The 16888-nt window shown below is 33.9% G+C and overlaps 2 protein-coding genes across 5 annotated transcripts; both read right to left on the bottom strand.

The window, feature by feature from the left end:
• Positions 1 to 3911: 3911 nt before the first annotated feature.
• On the bottom strand, positions 3912 to 5145 carry LOC115960588 (protein SRC2). Its single transcript, XM_031079528.1, has one exon. It carries the CDS (start codon positions 5072 to 5074, stop codon positions 4217 to 4219), a length of 858 nt encoding a protein of 285 aa, XP_030935388.1. The 5' UTR covers positions 5075 to 5145; the 3' UTR covers positions 3912 to 4216.
• Positions 5146 to 9095: 3950 nt separating this feature from the next.
• On the bottom strand, positions 9096 to 15519 carry LOC115960328 (protein SET DOMAIN GROUP 41). 4 transcript variants are annotated; one of them, XM_031079168.1, is made up of 7 exons: positions 15389 to 15519; positions 14739 to 14787; positions 13404 to 13467; positions 11532 to 12346; positions 11329 to 11438; positions 10988 to 11086; positions 9096 to 10128 (listed from the first exon to the last, which is right to left on the bottom strand). In XM_031079168.1, the coding sequence occupies exons 4-7, from the start codon at positions 12202 to 12204 to the stop codon at positions 9133 to 9135; spliced, it is 1878 nt and encodes a 625-aa protein (XP_030935028.1). In that variant the 5' UTR covers positions 12205 to 12346; positions 13404 to 13467; positions 14739 to 14787; positions 15389 to 15519; the 3' UTR covers positions 9096 to 9132. The 4 variants fall into 4 exon arrangements, with proteins under 4 accessions (XP_030935028.1, XP_030935027.1, XP_030935026.1 ...); XM_031079167.1 differs by having other exon boundaries at positions 11532 to 13467; XM_031079166.1 differs by lacking the exon at positions 14739 to 14787.
• Positions 15520 to 16888: the final 1369 nt, after the last annotated feature.

The raw sequence follows: 16888 nt of genomic DNA, 5'->3' as shown, positions 1-16888 counted from the left end.
TTTAGTTTTCAGTTTTCAGCAAAATAAGTTGTATCCAAACGGATCCTGAGAAGCATAACTGCCTCCATTATGGGTGATATTTTAGTCATGTAATTGTTACTTCTCATAATGGGGTGTAATGGTTTCTCTAAGTCGAACTCTAATGGCATAGTGTGCTCACGTGTGAGGGTTCTTGGATTATTTCATACACATTATGTATGAATGAATGTATTCAAGAATCAAGATATAATTAAGGGTGGCTATTGTATTATAGGAATTAGGACTCAAGTCTTTATATACAAAATAGACTAAAAATTATAATTACGTGGGTTTCAATTAGTTTAATTAGTAATAAAGTCTCTTATTGTTGAATAAAAAATCTAAGATTTGAACCCTGCTTACATCAACAATTCATTGGTATCTTGACCAAATAATAAATAACAAATATCATGGAATAGACACCATAGAAGAAGACCCTTTTGTAATGATACTTTGAGCTAAGTAATGTGTTTGAGTTTGGTGAGAGAGTGTAATTAAATGTGTGTGAGTTTAACAGTTAGATTGTTTCTTGTATCCAAAAAAAAAAAAAAAAAACAGTTAGTTTGTTTCTAAAAAAATATATATATATCAGTCAAAGAAAGAAAAAAACATAATCCTAATTTGCACGTAACCCAAACATTTATCTTATCTCCCTTCTTATTTATTCGATTATTTCTACGATATTTTCTTATCATGATAACATTACTAACCACAAGTTTTGGACCTTTTGGTAGTTGGACGAAGTCTTAACTATCCAAGTTCATGAACTGATCTTTTACTCTCTCATTTTAATACCATAACTGATCTCTACTTGTGACTTAGATTCTCAAGCAAGGTATGTTCCTGAACCTAGCAAGTAAATGGATATCCATTACCATCTTCTTGTTTTTGTGTTTGTGGAAGCATCCAAATCCAAATCTCCAACTAAACAAGTTTTCTCCTAGCCCTATCCTCGTATCCAAACGCCATAATATTATTCCCCACCACATGAAGAAGCCTAGCATATTCGAGCATTATTCTCTCTTTTGAAAAAATCAAAGGTTCCCCACACGGCAGACAGAGATGCCTAAACCCTAAAGCCAAGCCACTAATTGCTACTGGCATCTTTCTTGACGTTTCACCTTATATATCATAAACAAATGGTGTCGCAACATAGCACAGGTCATGCAAAGATGCCAACCTTAAGATTTATATGTAAGTTATTTAAAATTAAAATACGACATTTATATGTTTACATTCACTGTTTATGTAAATTGTACACAATTGTATACATTTGCGTCGACAATGTACAATATTATACATCATTTATGCAAACATCGCTACAAAAAACGTGGATTATAACAACGCGTGTAATACCCATTAAAGTTAACATGAACAGCTAAATATAATAACATAATTTTTTCTTTAAAATAATAATAAAAAGACTTTTTGGGTCTCCCACTCGGAATCCTTGAGCTAATGAGAGCACGTTCATACCTTGACTTTGTTGTATGGTGGGGCAGTAAGATTAGGTTCAAATCTTTTAATTAAAAAATGTTTCCGTTATGGTGGGTTTGGATCCGCGTTTCCAAAACCATGTTCGCGTTTTCTACCGAATTTTTTTTCCAGCGTGTGAGCATTGTACACGGGACAAAATGTACTGTTTATATACTGTTCACGAATCCCATAGTACTATTCATCCATTTAAAAATTACTTTGCTACAATGTTTTCAGTTTTCAGTTTTCAATTTCAGCAAAAATAAGTTGTATCCAAACATTATTTTGAGAAAGTTTTTATAAGAAATTGAAAAATTTGTCAAAATAGTAAATTACTTTTTCGTTTTTCCATAAAATTTTTTCTAAAATGGACTACTAATATATACCTTAAGGGCACACATTAATAAATCCCATTAAAAAAAGTTTCAAGTTAGTGAAACATGACCACGTTATAACGTCATCATGGGCATAAAAGACATTGACAAGCTTTTTCTTAGTCTACTTTGCGTTTATTATTATGATGTTAATGTTTATGGTTAATATCTTTTCTTAGTAACACCATAGTTTTCGAAGAAGATATATATATATATATATATATTAGAGTAATATTGGGATTACATAAAATGACATAACTTTTACTATAATTTACATAACAAATTATAAGTGGTAGATATGTGATGATGGGTTCATATGGGAACACACCTCTACCACTTAGAACTCGTCACACCATGAGTTATGGCAAAAAGTTATATAATTTTATGTTGTCCTAACATTACTCATATGTATGGTCTTTGTTCAGGTCAAGCTCCTATTTCTTGTACTTATTAGAGACTTTAGAGTAAAAAATCCGAGTTGGCATCAAGTCTATCTCAAATGATTTAAGCACGCGAAGGAAAGAACCTAAACCGTCCTCAGCCTTATATTTATTTATCTTGGTTGCATTTTATTTATTATATTCGGCAAATAAACTAAATAAATACTAAAACCCAAAATTTCGCTTTCTTCTTTTTAAAATCCTTATCTTTTTTTTATGTGACTAGCCTATTTCAAACTTGTTTATCCTAATCCTAATTGTCTCTCCCCTTGATGATATTTATCTTTTATTGACATTATGTTTCATCTAAATCTAATGTTCCTTTTCATCCTAGTAACAGCAAATTAAAAACTAATTGTTTTTTTTTTTTTTGTGAAAACTAATTAGTGTTTTAGTTTAATGATAAAAAACAATTATTATGAAGCGAAATTCATGTTCATATGTTAAAATTCTATGATCTATCTATCTATCAAAAATGGAAAAAAGAAAAAAAGAAAAAGTAACAACTAAATTTATTCTATCTAAATTTATTATTAACCACCCAAATATAGAAAGTATACAATGCACATGGATTATCTCAATTCTCACATCCTTACTCCATAGTCCATAACACATTTAGGAATTGCTACTATGCTAGTAATATATGGATAATAAAGAAAGCTCACTTATTCTAATTTTTTCCCTAGGAAGATTTGAATTCTAAATTTCTATGTTTTTACCAAGAATCTCCATTAATATCAGCAAGAAGCTCTTGAAATTCAAGAGTTAAAGTTTGATCCAGTACTCCAATGTATTAAATAGAATACTAGTCCAACATCGAGGTAAGCCAAGTCCAAATTCCAATTGGACTTCTTAGAGCATCCACATCAGTGGATGCAAAATCTTGTATTATAGAAAAAGACACCACTTTTACACATTTTGTCTCAAAAATGCTCCACATCAATGCTTTTAAAAATGTGTAAAGATGTGTATATTTATTCAATTGCTACAGTAACCGTGTATATTTACACGGTTACTGTGCTTTTCTATTTATTATTTTAATAATTTATTCTCTCTCATTGTCTATGGGTCATACGCATCTCACCTCACTCTCCCTTTCTTCATTTGATCAAATCATCCTCCATTGCCACCGATCATCTTTTACTTGCCGCCGATAAATCATCAAGCCACGCCGATCGCCAATCATCAAACCACGTCAATCATCCATTGCCGCCGATCATCAAGCCACGCCGATCAAATCATCAAATCATCAGTGGGCTTTGGGTTGGGTGGGTGATGATTTAGCTTGACTGGGTTTCGGGTTGGGTGGGTGATGACTGGGTTTCGGATTGACTGGGTTGGTTTTTCTTGATGATGCTGGTTAGGTGGTGATGATGGTGCCTGGGTGTGGAGGGATCGTTGGTAGTGATGGGTCTGTGAGAGAGAGGAGCGATGAGGGAGAGAATAATAAAAAAATTGTAAAATAATGAATATTTTATAGAATAAATGTGTAAAATAGATAAATTGATGTGTGTATTTTATAAAAATGAGTGTGTAAAATATAAAAAATAGATTTTTTTTATATATAAAATAGACAGAGAAGTTTGAGTGGATGCTCTTACCCTTCTAAAAATGTCATTTTTATTTTTCCCAAGGTGCACTTGTTTGGTCACACACATTGTACAAAAACTCAAGCCAAGTCCTAAACTTTACCTCAAATTTTAATGTAGCAGATGACATCAATAACAATAGCCTAGGGCCCACATTCTTTTTTTTAGTTCACCGTCCAGGTCTGGTCCATCCATTAAAGCAAAGCATTTTCGAATACTTCAAAACCCAAAAAAAGAAAAGAAAAAGCAGAGAATAAAAAATAAAAATAAAAAACATTAAAATTTAAAAGGGCTCCACCAGCTTCAGATCACAAATTGTCTAGTAATCATCGCCATCGTATCCACCATCATCACCGTCGTCGTCAAGATTTTCCTCCACCCTCTCAGCCGCATCGTCAGCGATCTTGTCTCCCACGTATTCAGCACCTTCGACCAATGCGATTCCACCCAAAACTCCTGCGACCGCACCCACAGCCAATCCTGTCCCCATACCACCGAACTTACTCTTCTTCTCCTCCACAGGCTGCCCGTAGTTCTGCTGACCGTAGCTCTGCTGCCCGTAGCTAGGCTGACTGTACTGCACAGGTGGCGCTGGTTGGTTGTACCCGCTGTAAGGGTACCCAGCTGGCGGAGCAGCCGCGTAGTAAGGGTCCCGAGGCGGAGGTGGGGCGGCGTATGGGTCACCGTACGCCGGCGGAGCGTCGTAGTCTCTCGACCTCGAGCCCGCCCCGTACGGCGGCGCGTAGTAGGGGTCCGGCGCACGGTAGCGCGGCTCCCTGATTTCAACCTTGACTTCGACCTTCCCGTGGGGCCTACTGGATGGCCGTTTCACTTGGAGCGACCGTTGGGCCCGACCGTTGAAGCCCACGTCATCGAGGACCTCGGTCAGCTTGAGCCGAGCCGAGCCGATGAGCGGCTTGGTCCCGTCCTCGGAGCCGGCGTGGACGATGTCGATGTAGAGACTGGAGTAGTCGTCGATTTGGCCTGGTATGGGGAGGACAAGTGTCTCGTCCCAGTTGGGACACGTGTCGCCACCCTCGTCGACTTTGGTGGAGCACTTGTTTTTCGGGTCGACCCAGACGACGGCGTAGGGCCTGTTCGGGCCGTGGCGCCAGTTCACGTTTTTGAGGTCCCTGGCTGAGGAGATCTTCACCTCCACTTCGTAGCGAGAGGCCATGGATTGGTAAAACTTGGTCAATTTGATAGAAACAGAAGGGACTGCTTTGGAATGTTTGGGGTGTGTCTAAATCTTGGGTCTGGTATTTATAGGTCCTACGGATAAGATTATTACGATATCGCCCTTGGGAAGAATATTTTTGTTCCAATTACCGAATTACCCTTTGTGAGATTGAATTGGCAGGAAGAGAGTGGATTTGGTGAAGGGTATTCTAGGGAAGGAAGATATGGTATAGTTATTAGCTTAGGCAGGTTTGTTTATAGTAACTTAGGTGGTAAATACTTGGGTTGGGTGGGGTGGGTTAATAGGGAAAACGAATGCTTAGCAACTAAGTATATCTTTGTACTTGATTCTCAAAAAAAAAAAAAGTATATCTTTGTACTCAACCAAGAAAAAAAACGGTATATCTTTGTAATGACTAACTGGGGAGAAATGATTAGGTTTACCGTAGGGTTATTAAAGTAGTCCTCCTAACTAATAAAATACTTAAAACTTAAAACTTATATTATTAATGTTAGGTTTTTTTGATCAATTACGTTAATATTATGTAGAGAGAGAAAATGTAATAAAGTTGTCCATCATTTGGCTAGACATGTTTTATGTGTTTCGAACTTTGTTGTGTAGACAGAAAATGTTCCATCACCTTTTCTTCTTGTTATCGTTGTTGATAATCCCAACTTTTCTTAATAATATGTACTATATATTTATTTTTAAAAAAAATTATTAAAATATTACAATTAATGCAAATGTGACATCATCTAATAATTTTTTATTTTTTACTTTTTATACTAATTAAAAAACTGACTCGCTTATTTAAATAAATAACACTTCAACAATTCTCTAATGAAACCTAATAATTTTCGTGGTGGGTAGGTAGTATTATGAGTAATAACCGGAATTGCCGGTGGGATGGGGTTTGTTAAATTTAAAATAATAAAATGTAGTACTCAAGTTCAGGTCATTGCCGGCTTTCATGAATGGAAAACGTTACGTAAACATTGGGTTTGGGAGATGAGATGAAGTGCTTGTCCGAGGAAGCCAGGAAGGCATATTCCTGTACAGTCATCATACGTGTATTTTATTTTAAAATAAGTCTGTTTTGGTTTTTCCGTGTATTTTATTTTCCACCAAAGGAAGAACAGTATCTTGGAACCAATCATCACACGTGACACACGTGACCCAGTCAACATCCAACAGTGCTGCGCGGTTCACACACGGCTTAAACCTGCCCCACAGTACTCGCAATTATATTTTTTTTTGTTCTTATCTAAACCCGGAATTGCCCCTGCTTTTGTCTCTTTCTCTAGTTCTCTAATGTAAATCCAAAGCCCTTTATAATCATTTTCCATGTATAGTGGATTATTCTTCCTTTTTCTCAAAAAATGAAAGGTAGATTATTTGAGATAGTCATTTTATGAATGTAAATATTTGTGGGTATGGAGAATAAGGGTCAGGGTTCAAGTAAGGTTAGCTCAACAACAATAATTTTGGGGTCTTAAGTGAAAATTTTAAGTGGATTCTTTTTTAAACTTTAAAGTCTAAACTTGCACAAATAAAAATTAATTTATTACATGATTCAATAAATTAGTATCACTATAATACAAATGAGTTGATATAGTATACATCAAATTATTAATTGGTGTGATAATTTATAATAATTGAAGCATTAAAAAAAATGTGATAACTTATTAATTAGTATAAGGTCGTGTGGGCCAGTTTAGCTTAGGCCTTGTGATGTGTTGGGACTGGTGGACAAGACTGCACAGTCCACATAGCACTATGCAATCTTGTCCTATCAAGTTGTGTGCATTGTTATTGTGCAGTATTTTGCATTTTAGGATACAATGTGGCATTTTTAGTGCATTTTATTGATCAATAAAAGTACTTAATTTTTTTTTTGTAATTAAAATATATAGATAAATATATTATATATATAATTTTTTTTTTTAACGATTGGGGCATTTTTTTATTTGGAGGCCTTAGGCGATTGCATCAATTGCATCTATTGTTCGGCCAGCCCTAGGTTTAAGTCTCCATAAATGAGTTTTACACACATTTACACTTAGATTAACCTAGAGTATAAATTTTATCTTACATAAAAAAAAAAAAAAAAAAAAAAAAAAAAAAAAAAAAACAACAACAACAACAACAACAACAACAACAACAACAAACAAACAAACAAAAACAAAAAAGATTTCTCTTCAACTCTTTGAACTTTTTTTAAAAATATTTTTCTATTTGATTTGAATTTTAAAAATTCAATCGATGAATTGAATGTTCTTATTATACTATTTGTGGGGCCCAATAGTTTGTGGCCCTAGCCCATTTATTCATTGGGGTCTAAAGGCCCGAGCCGAGAAGGGTTATAGCCCAGGATCGGTAATACAAGTACAAAATAGTTTTGGGACACAGCCGAGGATGATTCAGTCCTCGGCATGTTCGAGATCTCACGAGAAGAAAGGGCAAAAATGGTATAGAAATAACTTGGGAAAAAATCTAAAATATCTGTGCCAATAGAAAAGGGCATGCTGGAAAGTATAACGACTAGGGAAAGCTGCCCTTACTGCCATTCAATACTCTGCACCTAACAGAGCCATACTCTCCAGCTTTTACAACCACCCCCAACCACTCTGGGTATGGGCTGATGGGACAAGTATCAATCTTGGAATGTCGATCCTACACGTGGATGAAGGATAAAAAAATACAGGCTAGTATAAAAGGAAAAGTAAGCAATTCATAGCAGAGGCTGGGAAAAATGGCCAAAAACTAGAGCCTCCCAACCCGCCTTCAGGAGAAAGACTCCTAAGGTGAAAACGACTTAATTATGTATGAACACCACGAGAAACCCGCTGTCTGGTGACTGAGGCCTAACTTTTCAAACCCACGCTCTACAAATGATATTGTTTGGGTCTTTTTACGCGCGAGCCTAACACTGTTACGGTTCGTTATGAATCGTGCCCTTACACTATCCATACTTGCAAAATTTCAAGAATATCAAAGATTAATAACTATGTCATCAATCAAATATTTAAATTTAAAGTTTTTATAATCTAAAATAATGCATGAAAAATAAGTTTATTGATTGAATAGTAAATAAAAATAAAATTTAATATGCGCGTTAAAACACAAAAAACATACCATTCAATAATTAGATTTTAAAAATGCTCATCCAATTAAAATACATAGGAGTTTGAAGAATTTCTCTCGAAATTATCTTGTCCTTCTTCTTTTCGTCATGATTTTATTTTAGTTTTACATTTTCTTCCTCTTTAGCTTTAATTTTTTGCAGGTCTCTTTAGCTTTATTTTATGACTATTAATTACTAGTATTCATGTATCACATTGATCGATAAAAGTTGTGGTGTGAACACAAGACCTTATCCATTTGACCTCATATCATCCAATTACATATACCCAAAGGTTCTTGAGGTAGGATAAAGTTTTTTGGTCCAATACCTGCATACCTTTAAAAGTAAACATGCGTTGCTATCTTGACCAGTCTAATATATTAAAGCAATGGACCAAATCCAAATCCTTTAGGTATGGGAAATTTAATAAACTAAAATAGTTGAACCCAAAGTTGAAAGTATGCAAACATGTTATTGATTTTATTGAAGCAGGAATTGGATGCAATCTCCATTCTACACCTAGGCCAATCTTTGTCCTTCTCTTTTAGCTTAAGAGGGAAATGTTTTGGTTTTTTAGATACTAATTTCATGTCCTCTTTCTTACCAATCTCATCGTTTTTGTGTGTTTAGAGTGCTTATATTTAAAAAAATAAAAAAAATAAAAAAAATAAAAAAAATCTAAATTTGATGAAGATGGACTCATATTTTACACTATCTAAGAGATTGTCATATCAAAATTTTCTTTTACTTAATAACTCAATACATCATACCTCACCTAATAACACTTTATCAACCTTTTACTTAAAACTTGAAATATGGGATTTATTGAAATGTTATCTTGTATGATCAGATGTATTTATGTTTTAGTAATACTGGCTCAAGTTTATCAGTAACTGCTTGGACAAAGTATAAACTCCTTTTAATTCATAACTCAATCTGTTTCATGTGAATCATTTATCAAACACTCTTCACAGTCTAGAATATTTTGAACCTGACTAGTCAAATGGGAATGTCGACCGTAACATATGCTTGCTAAATACCCTCCATACAGTAAGCAATGGACACCAAGCTGGAAGATATGCATCCTTTCTTGGTGGGTGTAACCAGGTCCTTCAGCAGTGCTGCAAAGATGAGGCTGAACATCCCTTAAGCTGGAATATTTTGAAGTTCCAAGCCAGCTAAAGTCAATGGGATCTTTAAATGCTCTCAAATAACAGCAACCATGAATAAGAAAACTCCAAACCTTTTGTGTAATGATAGTGACACAATCAAGAAACTCACTAGATATATCCTCAAAATCCGCATTTTGAGCTTCCCTATGAAATAGAATGGCTTTAAAATTATCCATTAGTGAGCACTTAGAGCATATGCATTTCAAGAGAGGAGGGTTCGCCATAGGCAGATCCCATTTTGCAAACTCACTCCCTACAGGACTTCTAGAAAGAGTTAATAAGGAGTCCCCAGCACTTATCCAGAAATTTGCAACTGTTGCAATTAGAGAAGATTCAAAGCGAAACAGATGGTGAGTAGCACCTGCAAGCAATAATGAGTATGCTGCACTGGTCCTGCTCAAGTCCAGAGCTTCCAAAAGATGCTCATCCAATTCAGAATATAGACCCAACAAGTCACTTGCACGGACTTTATATGCTGAAGCCAGTGTAGTATAGGCATTTAGACAGAGGTAGTGCAGGGGATGCAACTTGATGGTTGGTTGTGATTTTACTTCCCTGCCTTCTAACTGTTCATAAAGGAGACCTTGTGTCAACAAGATTTCAAGCTTCTCACAACACAATTCAGGATCACCAAATGAAAGATACTGAGTTATAGCATCGTCAATGTAATCAGTCAGCCTTCTTATTGCATAGTCACAATAGACATTTTGATCAGAACTCAAACTGGAAGCATCAAGATTTGCTGAAGAAATTTCCTGGAGAGGAAAATAGCACAAAGTTACATTAGTTGAAGATACCCTTTCATAGAGAGTTTAGGCATCTCCATACCTATAAACCAAAAAAAAAAAAAAAAATGTAATATTCTGTTAAGTAATATCTCCGACAGATAACATTAGGTTCAAAGAGGCGAATTAGACTAGGTGAAAAAGGTAAATATGGTTAAAACTTCCAATGGTACAAGGCAGTTAAAGGTGCTTGTTTTTGTAAAGTCACAAGAATTAGGAAGCATGCAAGGAAAGCAAAATAACAGCAACTGGAGATAATTTCAATTAGTATTGATGACTAATCAATAATTTCCCAAGTTGCAGTATTATGCTACTTTTTGTGGACATAAGATATGTAATTAAGACAGTAAAAAGCATGAACTTTTTTTTGGGATCAGAAACTAGCATGAACTAAAGTTAGAAAATAAATTAGGAAGCAATCAGAGTAATTTGGTAAAGAATTTGAAAACATTACATATACTTTCCTAGAACTAAACTTCATGAAGTCCAGTTAAATGAGACCATTTATACATGCAAATGAATCTAAAACTATCGTCAATATTTGCCTGTTTGGGGTTAAAATCTTAATTAAGTCATGTTAAGAAGAATGTTGGCAAGTTTGATATAATTATGTTAAAAGGTGCATTTGTAAAAATAAAAAAACGATCCAGCCAAAGGTTTGGAAAATATAAATATAAACTCAAAACAAAGTCCATCAAAAAGCAAATTAAGAAAAAGAAAAATGGAAAAATCATTGAATTACAACTATAAGTTAATAGATTGTATTCAAAGACATGAAAAAATTCAGACAAACAGATGTTATGCCTTTATTTTCCCCCCCAATTCTTACCTGCAGAGTATGATCCACATTGGTTGGGGGTGAAGCACTACATCGCTCACAACGGCAGATAAATCGATACCTTGACCATAACTCTGATTGCCTCATTTGCTGGGGAAAAAAGTTGCATGTAAATTATTAGTACGAAAGACCTAATTGATTTAGATAATACAGAGACTCAAAAAGGACTTCAAAGAATCAAAAACATCTTGATGAAATGTACTTGGACTATAAATGCTTAGCTTCAAGTGAATTTTAAGCACGATAATTGTAATAATCACCCAAGTTTAGTGTTGACATTTTCCATGAAAAAGAAATAGTAGTAGAGAAGAGTAAAATAATTAAAAGAATACCTTAGGCTGCAACAAGTTAGTGTAGGTAACAGTGACTTGCTCCCCTTGCTTAATCCTCTTAATACTCCTAACAACAATTTTGGGACCATTATCCTGGCACACCTCATCATCTATAACATTATATTATTAACAATGAAGATTGATTAAAGTTTGAAATATAATAGAGAAGAAGAAAATGAGTAGAGAGAAAGAGAGAAACACACCTTTTGTTAAGACAGTATGTTGGGGAAGAATCCGAAGCTTGGTGGAGTTGGGGCAACAAGGTGGCGATGGAGAGAGGAAAAAGCGGTAAGAAGCATTGGGAGAGCAGCTGTGATTGATCCACGAGAAGTTTTGTGGGTATACTGCTATACCCAGATTGCGCCCATCATAATCCTGCACCTCCACACCATTGGTTAGCACAAGGCATAGTGCAGCTGAGGCTGAAGCCGTGTCTGTGGCTGTGGCTGTGGCTATGGCTTTGGCGCCCTCACAAATTGTGGCCACAAACTCATCGTCCTCTTGGAGTAGGAGTAGTTTGTGGCAGTTGGTGACCAAACCGGTGATGCGATCATCAGGATGGGATTGGAGGAAGCGGAGGGCAGCACGGAGGTCAGAGGAGAAGGGGTGGTGGGGGTGGGATTGAAGGATGTGGAGTTCTTCGGTGGAGACAACCCTAGTAGTAGTACAGGCAGGGGAGCAGTAGTAGTAATGGTGGTGGTTTTTAGTATTATTGTAATTGGAATTTAGAGGGAGAGGAAGAGGGGAGAAGCAGGAGTAGCAGTGGGAGTGGAGGAATGAGTGGTGGAGAGCGTATGAGAGTGGGGGTATTGGAGGTGTTATGTCTTCCCCTATTTCTATGTCCTCCCTCGCCCTCATCTCCATCTCCATCTCCATCCCCCCATAAAATGATAAAATTTGAGTATCTCAATCTCATTACCATGTTTCATCCATTTGATCATTCAACACTCAACCACACCCATTTACCTAATGTGCAAAACTTTCTCTCTCTATAGCAGGGGAAGGGATCATTTTAAAGCTGTAAATGAACCAAGCTATTCATGAACAACTTGAACTTGGCTCAAGAAAAAGCTTGTTTATGTTCATTTATTTAGTAAACAAGCCAAGCTCAATCATAGTAATGTGTTTGTGAACAAGCTTGTAAACATGAGAACTCGAATTAATTATGCTAGCTTATAACCAGCATAATGTGCAGGATACTTTTATTTATTACAAAAGACACATGGTAAGTGAAAATTTAATGTTTTTAAAAAAAAGTGAAAATTTAAATATTTTATATTAAGATAATACCAAAAAAAATTCAAATAATTACTTGCAAGGAAAAAACCTAAATTCAAGGAGTCTTTCATAGAGACTTCAAAATCTAACTTGAAATCTATATTAAGATAATACCAAAAAAACATTTTAGCATAATACAATTTAATTGAGTGTTGAAATCAACCAACTTTAGACTTTAATTGTATAAACATTATATCATAACAATTCAAAAATAGTTGTATAAATCAACTTAACACAATAAATATTTCATAAAAAACTTTCAGAGGTTTGTGTCATTTGTATTTTCTAAATGTCAATGGACTTTTTTGTTTCCTACAATGATTGACACTTTAATTAATTGGCGCCTCAAGAAATGGCATAATATATGCATATTGGCCATTCCTATGGAGCAGCTAAATCAAACATATAAATGAAACTCTAGTAGAAGATGGATTCAATTGTTCCCACGACCATTCTCCTGTTTTTCCTAGCTTGTGTAGGACCATTTCTAATGCACATACTTTGGAAATTATTTCATCTTCCATGCCCTTTTCTTTTGGTTCACTTCTCAAACATTATCATCCGTCTTCTTTGACGTGCTACTCTTGCACTATTTTTTTTCTATGATAACATTGTAAACGATCAAAAGTAATTTTTATAGTTTTTTTTTTTGTTACAGAGAGTACATATGTGAAAATCTGCATATACTATTTTTGGTATAATTTAAAAAATAAAAATAAAATTATCAAGCATTAACAAATGAGAAAGACCATCATTTAAAAATAAAAGCAACAGAGGGAAAATTATGCTATCCTGACCTTTCAATTTAATTCAGTAACTCTTCTTGAACAATAACCAACGGTCTTATTTGCCTCTGTGCTTCTACAAAAACACGTGAAAAAAAAATAAAATAAAAAAAGAAGATGTCATTGAAAATACATAAACCCTGATAAACATCAATGTAAAACCGGTTCAACAAAATACAAACTGAGTTCCTACACACATTCCATCCACAAAAAATCTAGAAGTAAATTTGGTCACATGTGCAAAATGATGTAGAGAATAATTAAGATGGTAGTGACTTGCGTCATGGAGAACAGCAAACCTATGGTACTAAGGTGTTACTACATATGCATAAAGATGAAAAGTGTTGGCAGTAGAATCATTTGGAGTACAAATATGATATCAATACTATAAACCACTATTCAATTGGAAAAACTGATCCACATATCTTAAGAAACCGGACTGGAATGAGTAGCAAGTTTTGGCCAGTGACAAAAAGTTTTTTTGGGATTTTAATCGAACAATCTGGACTCAAAGAGTCTACCGATTAGGAACAACTACCATGTCAAATTCAGATCCAAATCCCATTGACTAAATGTTACCCATTTACTGACACACAAAAAAAGAAAAAAAAAATTGTTTCATCAAGCTAATTTCTTCTTCATCAACTGCTTTTGTTATATATTTTTTTTAACATAGACTTTTATCTATAATGAAAACATACAAACATTTAAAATACCAAGACAAAGGAAAAGGTACAATGGAATAAAAAAGTAAAGTTACAAACTTTAGATAAAATAAGACAGACATTAGTTATCTTATGATTATGTTCGTGTTCAAATACACATAATTTAGCGCCTTTAAAAAAAAACACATAATTTAGTAGTTCATTACATTGCTATCAAACATCCACAATAATAATCTCTAAGGCAATGCATCAATTTTTTTTTTTAAACATAGTAAAGCACATATATGTACAATATTCAAATCTCGTGAAATAGTGGAGAAGTTAAGTGATTTTAAATACTTATGTGAATATAATCCCAATAATATTATACAGATAGAAGAATTTCAATAAAATTCGTAGAGAGAGGGTTAATTTGAACATTGACAGTATTAGTGTTCAATCCTAACCAATTTAAACTATAAGCTTTAGCAATTCTGAAACTGGAAAATATTATAGACTAGTGTCGTTATTAAAGAAAGTTAAGTTGAAACTGAGGATGAAATAATCACACAATAAAATTAAACAAAAAAGCATCAAGGAAAATTGACAGTATAGAGTTTTATTGCCTAAAAATTTCAACTAAGATAGAAATATTAAAGATGAAACATGTCAAATTCTAATGATGAAAAAAATAAATTTGTACCTAGACTCAAACTTATTGATGTAGTTTATAGCATTAGAGCCGTGTCCACCTATTCAAATCAAACAATGGCATGGCTTGACCCAGATTAAATATCAATCAGAAAGCTCATTTATGGTAAACTTCACTAAAGGAACAATGTGGCAAAAGTGTAAGTGGGTTTTTAAATATTTTTTTTTTTCTACATATCAATTATCGAATCATCACTGATAGAAACTCGAATTCCTCAAAACCAACGCAATGTAATCATTGAGCAATAAAATCACACAAACACAAATAAGCCAAACAGTTCGCAAAGCACGGCAGACAAAATATAAAAAGAGAACTCTAACCATCTATTTGGCTACTGGAAAAAAGGGAAAAAAAAATTAATGGGCACACAACAGTTTTATAGGCGTCAATCAAATTCAATAAGTGAAAACGTTAGTTTTTAGCACAAACATTAAAGGGGTTTTAGACTTTTTTTTAAAGTTTCAGATATAGATGCTCATAGCAGCATTGAAAAGTGAACCATTCAAGGGTAAACACGTTTTTTTTTTTTTTTTTTTTTCCTACAAATATTTAAGGGCTAAACCCCATTAAAAAAAGAAAGCTGGATTGTGATAAATCGGGAAGAAAGCATCAAAATAGAGAGAAAGTAACAAAATGCTGACCTTTGGGTACATGGTGTTGCAGAAAAGAAGTGAAACAGAACGGGTGTCAAGCTGAAAATTTGAAGGAGGAAGAGTTTTTATTTTTACCGTTTTGTCTTTTATCGAACGGAGATCCATCTTTTGATTAAAGGGTGTGGCGTTTAAGGGTTTTTTTTTTTAACGCGTGGTTGTTTTTGTCTTTTATATTTTGCCTAGGTACTTTTTTAAAATTCATTTTTCAACCGATTTTTTATTTTTATTTTTATCTTATTTAAATATCATTTCTTTTTTTATTCATTTCCATATATAGAACTTACAAGATAAAGAGATATGAAAAGTGGAAAGAGAAAATATTAATTTTAAATTATTTTACTCATCTACACCTCAAGATAAAGAGAGTGGCCGTAGATTAGAAAAAACAATTTGCCTCATTTGGAAATACTACTGGACTTGGTTTTTAAGGCTTCGCTATCTACTTTGCCTATAATTTTGGTTTTAACTCTTCCATCGGAGATACTCTAAATTAGATAGTATTTTAGCGAATCAGAGTGACTTTTCTCTTAATATGTAAATGTGACAAAAGTTTATGTGCTTTTGTCCGAAGGTGTAAAGCAAAGGTTTCACTTCAAGTAAATTTAATCTTTAAAAAAAATAAAATAAAAAATAGGATAAAGTTTGACTACAACTTCCATTAAAATAATTAACATGATTATATATTTTCAAAATCTAACAATTAGATTACATGTTCTTTATGCTTTTAACACATGGGTCAAATCAAATTTTTTGCAAATTAAACGTTATTTACTATATGATTTATAAACTTATTTTTTTATGCATAATTTTAGACTACTAAAATTTGTAATTTACACAATTGATTAATGCAGGGGCGGAGCCAAGGGGGTCAAGGGGGAGTAGTTGCACCCCGGCCTGCCCAAAAAATACCTTTAGTTATTAAATTCCAGGTCACTCATGTTGGAAATATCTTAATAGATAAATATAATATTACGGACAAACTTTTTTTGTTTGTAGGGTTTTTTTTTTTTTTTTTGTATAATTACATTAGATATCACTTAGTATTTAAATGAATAGCTTTTAATTTTTAAAATTGGTCTCAAATATTATATATTCACATAAATTTGTGTAAGTACGTATATCATATATAAATTTTACCCCCCTCAACTCAAATCTTGATTTCGCCACTGGATTAATAATATAGTTATTGATCTTTAATCTTCTAAAATTTTTGCAAGCATGTAAGATATAAGATGTAAATGCAATCTAACGGTAAATTTATCAAAATTCACATTCAATAAAAAGATATTAAATGAAGTCGTAGCTTACAGCTACAACTTTGTAGCCAAACCTTGTTCTAAAAAATATAATGTTATTGGACCATTGAGTTTCCTTTATTCCAAACGGGCCAAGACAGCCCAAGTCCATCTGATTTACCGGCCCAATTTCTACAATTGGACTGTCCCGGACCCTTCTTTCCATTTCTAAAACCCTACCAAAACCAAACGG

This window comes from Quercus lobata, chromosome 9 (genome assembly GCF_001633185.2).
Source record: "Quercus lobata isolate SW786 chromosome 9, ValleyOak3.0 Primary Assembly, whole genome shotgun sequence".
Taxonomy (NCBI): Eukaryota; Viridiplantae; Streptophyta; class Magnoliopsida; order Fagales; family Fagaceae; genus Quercus; species Quercus lobata.
The sequence above is the reverse complement of the archived record's forward strand: the minus strand, read 5'-3'. Positions and strand labels throughout refer to the sequence as shown.